We start from the raw sequence: 8,612 nt of genomic DNA on the forward strand, positions 1-8,612 counted from the left end.
AAGAGTACCAGTATGGGAAAAATGATTTTTTTTTTTAATAAAAATATTTAATAAACTTTTCAAACTTTAGACATTATAGTGTATTGTTTTAATTGTAGTACTACATTTATTAGAGGGTAGTTGGCAAATTCTATCCGAAATCTATGAAGCAAGTACAAAGCTCCAATGGGATGTTAGCATTTGTCCTACCCAAATCTGTAAAAATATTTCCCCATTTAATGGGTATTGAAAGGGTACTGCGGATTTCTTTTCTTATTTTCAGCTTTGTGTACTGCAAACTTCACTTATCTTTCAACTTTCTTGCTCAACAAAACACTGGGATTCCGTCAAGTCCATCTTGATCTAAAGCAACTTGATCAAGCAAATTACGATGGCAGAGACGCTCAATCTGAAAATGAGGATCTTCTAATCAGACTGTATCACTGAAATTGTAACACACTTCAAGAGGTAAGCATTTAAAGAAAACTCATTACGATCTTTAGTGGCTCCATTAGCATTTCAAAATTCCTTGAACTGGTTAAATTTAATAGTAGCAATAGAAAGAACACTACTTATAACACATATTATTTACTGTAAAATAAACTTGAAACCAAATAAAAAATAGCATACACGAATCATGAAGTTGGGCAGCCAGAATCACAAAAAAGCTATGAATTAATTCTAAATTGACTAGTTACAACTAACAACAAAGACAGAGCTAGTAATCTCAAAATAAATTGATAATAATAATCTAAACTACATTTTTTTTCGGGTTGTTATGCATCTAACATTACTATTCATGACAATTCATAACATGGATATTCATGTGTATTGGCAAATTCGACCTCCCAAGCAAAGTTTGATAGTCTTAAATAGACTGCTAGAAGTTATAAAATGTATGAAAGTACAATGCAAAATACAAAATATAAAGTTAGTTGTATTTCCCTTCCTCTATATTCAATTATTTGATTTCCAAAAACATTAAAAAAATATGTATAATTTGCTTATTTATAAATATGTTAAGAAATATCTACATAATATTGTTTGGTATTTTAAAAGAAATTGAATAATCCTTATTCTATTTTTAGAATTATTCTTCTAAAATGAAATATCTTCAAAATGTACTTAACAAGATATTTAAAATAAACTTTGGCAAATTCAAAGAATATATTATTATCTCAAATACGAGTTCAGATTTTCTCAAATCTATTGCATTCACGGGAGGAAAGTTTGGCATGGTTAATATTTATTTAGTGTTTTATTATTTCTAAAAAATTGTAAACCAAATTAAAATTGAATATTAGACATTATAATTTTGTTTATAGTTTTAATTATGTAGTATTTTAATTGATTGTAATACATGTCAACAATATTTTGTAGCTTTTATAAAATTTAAATTTTTATTTATATAATTTTAGTAACAGATTCTAAAAATTTCATATGCAATTCAACTAATTAAGCAATGAAATGTTATATTAAAGTATAACTTTCTCAACTTTTCTAGATACCCCAAACACAATCACTTCTCCTTTTGAATGATCATGGAGCAATTATTATTAAATATTTTTCTCTATTTATTTTTTGTTCAAATGTATACTATTGATTCTTTTTGTGCATACTTCAAATATAGTTTTTCACTTCATGACAACAAGAAATAAACAAAGTACAAATAATTACAAATATTTCACTATCCTATACTCTTGCTTTTGCAAAAAATGTTATTTTGCAATAATATTTGAGTTCAATAAATTAGATTCATGGTCAAACATTTATAGATATTTCAAATGCTTCCACGCACAACAATTATTTCCTTTGCTCTTTTCCTTAGTGACAATCGGCAGGAACTAAGAACTTGACGCATTGCTTTTCTAAACATAACAAAATTTTGTCAAAACACATAAGAACATTTAAAACATGAAAAGATAAAAATTAAAAAAAACCTGCTAAATTATAGACTAGCACTTGCACCTTTAAATCTAAATTCTTTAAATCTAAATTATTTTTGAAGAAACACATAATTCCTTATAAAACGATAAATTAATCATGAACTCAATTTAAACAAAAAAAAAAAAAAATTAAAGCGATAAAAAATCGAAAAGATGATGTAATTATTGTACCTCACACTTCAACAATTTAAGCTCTTTCAAGGAATGCCTTCAATAAAGTGTTCAAATTTTGAGGTATTCCTCGTTTGACGAGTTATAGTCGAACCATCCTCTGCCACGTGTCAAACAAGCCGAGCTCAAGGTACACACTAGAGCTACTTTATCTATAAATTAAAGTTAAATATTTACTTGGATGACCTTACTTTACGGAACTTTTTCTTTTGTATTATATAGATTTAGGAATCTTCCTTTATTCAACGGATTATACTATTAGAGAATATTTTTTGTGGTTTATAATATTTTTCATTCATTCAATTAAAAATTATAAAAGAATAATAAAAATATATGGGTGTTCCCATCCTGTAATAATAATATTTTAATAATTAAAATACTGATAATTGTCTAATCATAACCAGTTTTTAAAGAAGTTACATTTCAGAAATGTATTGGTTTTCATAAGAAATTTAATAGGCACTGGTGATTTAACAAAGGTCAGAAACCTCTTATCAATTGTTGCGAGGGTTGTTGATATCTTTTGTTCCAAAAATTGAACAAATAAAACTTATTGTTTGAAACATAAAATACCATTTTTTGTTAGGAAATGTACCAATATTCGTTAAGAAATGTACCAATAGTTGTTAGGAAATGTACTAATATTGTAAAAAGTAACCAATCAGTTGATGCCATATCAATTGCACAACTATTGGAGCCTCTTTTGCACGCCTCTTGGTCTCACTTTTTTGGGGGCTGTTTTAGACACCTTGGCAAAAAGCGCAAAGTGAGGGTGCTCAACTACTGATGCTCTTCCCCTACTCAGAGGCATAAAATTTAATTTTTTGAACAAAAAAATACACAATTTTTATGTACTGTTACAATTAAAAGCTGTACAAATTTAATACATCCACACCAAAAAAAATTAAAAAAATAATTTACTTCAATTATTAATCTCGGTTTACACGTATGAACCTTTGCAACAGGGAAGTACTTGGTAATAATTCTCCTGTACAAATTAGTTTGCACGGAAGCTATGCATATATCATACCCACCCACATTCCCAAGTCTCTTGCGTGCTGGAATCATTATAATTTTTTATTTCAAGCATTTAAGACTAAGATTTTTTTGGTATTGTACTTTTAAAGAAATATTTTACTCACCCAGAACAAGCAACTATATATCAAAGTTTTTAATTATAAAATAGTCATAAAATAATCCAAAAAAAATATACAATCAAGTTTAAATAAATAATTCAATCATATTTTCAGATTTATTTATTCTTATTTATTATTTCAGATTTATTTATTCTTATTTATTATTATAATATTTAATTTTATTGATTTCATTATATTAATGATAATTATAATTTCTTTGTATATGAAAAAAACATTATTTATTAAATTATTAATCTTAATGATATTTATAATTTAGTATATATTGTATAATTATTATTTAAAATTGTTGCAACTTCATTATAAGAAATTTTTTTTAAAAAATTATGTTATTTCTTTATATTATAATCTATTAAAAAAAATAATCTATAATATAAAAATAATGTTGATGTGTGTATTAAATTTTATTTAATTAAACTCTATTTAAATATAAGTAATTTGGAAAAAAATGATTTCTTTAACTTAAGTATATATTAACAATTTAAGTGATTTTCATACATTTCAATGAAAATCACTTAAATTGTTAATATATTCAAGTATTTTAATGTAAAAATTTAAATGTTCACATCATTTTTATTTAATTTTTGTCTAATTTAAAGAAATGTCTTCATACATGTGTATATTGACAAATGACACAATCTTGTATGAAGTTAGGTTCATTCCCCTAGCCAAATTACGTATTCTCATACATGCCCACTTACATATACCCATACATGATAATTACCCATCTTCTTTTACCTTTATTTTTAAAAAGGAATAGTTATACAAATAATAATATATCTTTATCTTAAATTGATGTTCATTTGTTATAAGTAAAACTAAAAAAACAGAAATTAATTAAATAAAAGATGAAAATTATTTACTCCCAAGGAGAAACATCCATGTCAATTAAAGATGCAAACTAATTACTTAGAAGGTAAAATATTTATCTTAAATATAAAATAGCAATTAATTACTTAATAGAAAAAAACAATACCTATATTAAATAAAATAAAGTAAAGATAATAAAGCTAGTAATTATAGAATAGTAACTTCCTTAACATGTGCAGTTTGCCTCTTACTCTTAAGTATAATTATTAAAAATAGTTTTAACAAATTATCACTGGGATTTATGTTAAAAATAGTTTTGATAAATTATGACTAAGATTTATGACTAATTTTACTTTACTATACTTAAATATTGTTACTGCAATAATTTTTAATATTACATTATTATTATTAATTATGCTAGCATGATATAATATGAATATTAGCAATAATTATATTTAATTTGAAAGTATTAATATTGATGATATTATTAAATTAATATCATTATTACCATGTTACCATTGTTACCCTCAAATAATAATAATAATAATATCAAGAATATCTTATTTCCCAATGATATTAATATGCAAAATTACTTACCCAAACCCTAATTCCTTTAGTAAATTAAAATTACTATTCCACATTGCTAACATTATTATCTTTACTTTTTTAATTTAACTATGTTTTCCTATTAAGTAATTAGTTTTTATCTTATATTTAACTTAAGTATTTTACCTTCTAAGTAACTAGTTTGCATCTTTAATTTGGGAGTAAATAATTTTTATCTTCTATTTAATTTAGCAATTATCACGTATGTGCATGGTGTACATTGTACATTGGATATATTTATTATTATTGTTTTTTAAATAGTCTAATACATAGTTTATCCTTATATTTATTATATTTATACACACACCTACCAAAATATAGCTATTATCTACCAAGATTTGACCATTTATCGGTCCATATTAATGTGACTATGGGCTTGACCCTTGCCTTTCTAAAACTTCAAACTCTGGCCCACTATTGCCATTTTGTTTTTGTACCTTGAGCCAACTAAGTGCATGCTTTGTAAAGTTTCAATTTGTGTTAGTATTGCATGCATTCATTAGCAATCATCTTACATGTTTGAAGATCTCTCATATAATCTTTCACATCATAAAACACCAAATGAGCAATCAATGGCAACACATGTCTAATTAGGATATTAATAGTAATAAAAAAATTCATACTCAATTCAAGAAAAAATTACAAACTTCGCTAGATCTCTATTTATTTTTCTCCCTCTTCCTCACCCCCTCTATCTTCATCTCTATTTTTATCCACTCTAAATTAATGGCACTACCTTTCTCTATCTCTCTATGTATTTCTCTCCATCTTCCTCTCCCTCTATCTTTATCTCTATTTTTATTTACTCTAAACTACTCATACTAATGACAGGAACTTGACACTTTGCGTCCTTGTTTATATATGTAAGCTTAATCTCTTTTTGAAATTTTCCCATTTATTTCGCACATATCAATTAAAAAGTCAGATCTAAATTCTTTTATAATTACAAGCATGAATCCTCGTATAAGAAGCCTTTCGGCTGATAGTAAGTAATGAAATTTTTTCTTAAGAGTAATTTTCTGGAATTAACATTCAAAATTATGTATACTCCAGCAATTAGATTCTACATTACAGAAGTAAATTCTAACGTAATGAGTAAGTACAGTACAGACTGTGTATCGTTCGTTAGTTTTGTTAATTGTGTAAAACGATCTGAATCAATAAAAATAGACCACAGACAATCGAATTTCAAAATTAAATCGAAATAGAATTGATTTTACATGATAAAAAAATATAAATCATAATAATTTTTTATCCAATTTTTACTGGTTTGATCTTCTAATACTATTAAAATACAATAGTGCATACTCTGTATGTATGTTGTACCTTTACCCACATTGCTTGCATATTTGAAAAAACAATTGAGTCGATGAAATCACAATCATTCGGTGAAGATTTAAATTACTATGCCCTTAGAAATACAGCACCTTCAATAATCACAGCAATCCAGAATTTTTTTATGGCTTCAAAATCTGATGTCAGGCGGGATGCTCTGGACATTGCGAAACACATTGTGTGGATCAACTCTGGTTTTCACCCGAACCAGCCGCTCAAAATTATCCAAAAAGTATTTTTTCCCCCATTTACTCGCCTCTGCAACAAGATCAGTCCCGTTAAGCAACTCATTCCCCACAGTTCCAAGATCCAGATCCATATAATTCACATACGCAGCTCGCGGATTCTGCGAGACATAAGGCTCCATGAAAGCATAAAATTTCCTCAACCACGCAAGATATTCTTCACTGTCGCCATTTTCATCATACCACGACACAGAATACTGTATGCCGAACAAATTCCCGGCCCTGTGAGGAAAAGGAGTAAAATCTGAAGCAATTTCCCACATTTTCCCTCCATAAGGATCAAAAATTACGCTTCCCAGGGGCTGTTCCCGCAGAGTTTTAAGCCCTCCAACAAGGGCTTTCAAAGGAATAGGATTTCTCACATAATCGGACTTTGCAAAAAAATACAATTTATTATAATCATATCTGTCGGCGAGGCTCGAGAGGTTCGAACCCCTGTTGGAGAAAAACAACGCGGCATCAATCCACCTCATTTCTGTACAATCTTCCGCCACAATACCTAGCTCGGGAAACCGGGAACCGAGGGATTTTAGCACGGCGGTTTTCCGGCCGAGATACAATCCGGTAAATGAAGCCGCGGTTGTGCGATTATCCGGCGCCTGCAAGTAAGCGTAGAGATAAAATTCCTTCTCCAGAGTCGGCGCCGCCATTTGCCATTTATACAGCAGTGTCGACACATTGCGCAGCCCACGCCTGGAGACGCTAAACAATGTGACCGTGGGTGGAACTTTCAGGAGCTTAATCTTCCATGCGACCACAATTCCCCAGCTCCCGCCGCCGCCGCCACGTAATGCCCAGAAGAAATCTTCGCCCATGGTTTTTCTATTAAGCAGCCTTCCCTCTGCGTCCACCACGTGCGCATCAACCACGTTGTCCGCCGCCAGGCCGTATTTTCTCGAGAGGAGGCCGAAGCCGCCGCCGCTGATATGCCCGCCGCTACCGACAGTTGGGCACGACCCCGCGGAGAAACCGTAGCCGCGGGTCGTCTGAGCAATGGTGTAGTAAATTTCCCCGAGCGTTGCGCCGCCGCCTATCCAGGCTGTGCCGGTGGCGACATGCAATTTGACGGCGTTGAGATTCATGAGATCTATTATGACGAAGGACGCTTCGGCCGTTATGGAGGTGCCTTCGTAGCTGTGGCCGCCGCTCCGTACGCGGATTTCGTAGCCCCCTTTGCGAGCGCATGTGACCGTGGCCTGGACTTGTTGTTCGGTCTGCGGGAGAATGATGAAATGGGGCTTTGGTATTTGGGAACCCGCATACCTGAGATTCTGTATGGAGTAGTTTAGCAAGATTTTGTAGTTTTTGGAACTGGCGCTTGTTAGATTTTTTATGCCATTTGCCGCCATGCACTCTGTAAAAGCTTCATCGGAGACTGAAATTGCTGGTGTTGTGAGCAGAAACAGAGCCCAGCTGAGAGTACCCAAAAAATATATGGATTTCATTGAAGCCATTCTGAGAAAGGTTGAATTTTGCAGGTTTGGCTGGACTGAAGCGTCCTTTTAATTTTCTTTGATTCAATAAAAAATTTGGCCTGCATAAAAACTTGAGCCACATTGTGGCTAAATAGTAATTAAATACTTGCTTGGACATTGTTAACTTCACACAATTTTATCTTTTTTAAACTAAGTAATCAAAGAAATTGGATTCTTGATTTTTATATTAAATTGCAGGCTTAGTTTTTCTCTTTAACTACGTCCACTAATTTAGACGAGTTTGTCTGGCGACCACGCCTAAGTGTTCGTGCCGCTTACGGGCCTGCTCTCGGGTACTTTTCCAGGATGATTTTTTTTTTGTCTGATAGTTTTTATATCAAGTTAAATTATGATATTGTTATCAAGATTTAATTGTATAGTTTTTGAGTCAAATTTATTGACTTACAATTCAAATGTGTAGTCGTTTTCGTCAAATCTATTGATTTTGGAGTTTTTGAGTCAAACCCATTGATCAAAAATTCAACTATGTAGTTTTTGAATCAAACCCATTGACCCATGATTCAACATTGATTGATGTATTAGGAAATAGTATGTTTATGGCAAGTGTATGCATGCACTCTCACAAGATATTTTTTTGTATTTATTAAATAAATTGAAAATAAGTATATAATTATATTTTTTTAATTTATTTAATAAATGTAAAAACTGTGACGAATGCACCTACATGACATTTTTTTGCATTTATTAAATAAATTGAAAATTAGTATACAATTATATTTTAATTTTTAATTTATTTAATAAATGCAAAAAAATGTCTTGTTAGTGTTCATTCTTATCATAATCAATTTGGTATGTTTATTAGTAATTGGAGTATCAAAATTTGAATGTGACATTTGCTGACATGAATTTTTATGTTTGTTGATCAATGTA

At 30.2% G+C, this 8,612-nt stretch overlaps 1 protein-coding gene across 1 annotated transcript; it reads right to left on the minus strand.

Annotated features, from left to right (window-relative positions):
* Positions 1 to 5,896: 5,896 nt before the first annotated feature.
* Positions 5,897 to 7,805, minus strand: LOC131036477 (berberine bridge enzyme-like D-2). Its single transcript, XM_057968379.2, has one exon. The coding sequence runs from the start codon at positions 7,698 to 7,700 to the stop codon at positions 6,132 to 6,134; it is 1,569 nt and encodes a 522-aa protein (XP_057824362.1). The 5' UTR covers positions 7,701 to 7,805; the 3' UTR covers positions 5,897 to 6,131.
* Between the last annotated feature and the right edge of the window lie 807 nt (positions 7,806 to 8,612).

Source organism: Cryptomeria japonica, chromosome 5 (genome assembly GCF_030272615.1).
Source record: "Cryptomeria japonica chromosome 5, Sugi_1.0, whole genome shotgun sequence".
NCBI classification, from domain to species: Eukaryota; Viridiplantae; Streptophyta; class Pinopsida; order Cupressales; family Cupressaceae; genus Cryptomeria; species Cryptomeria japonica.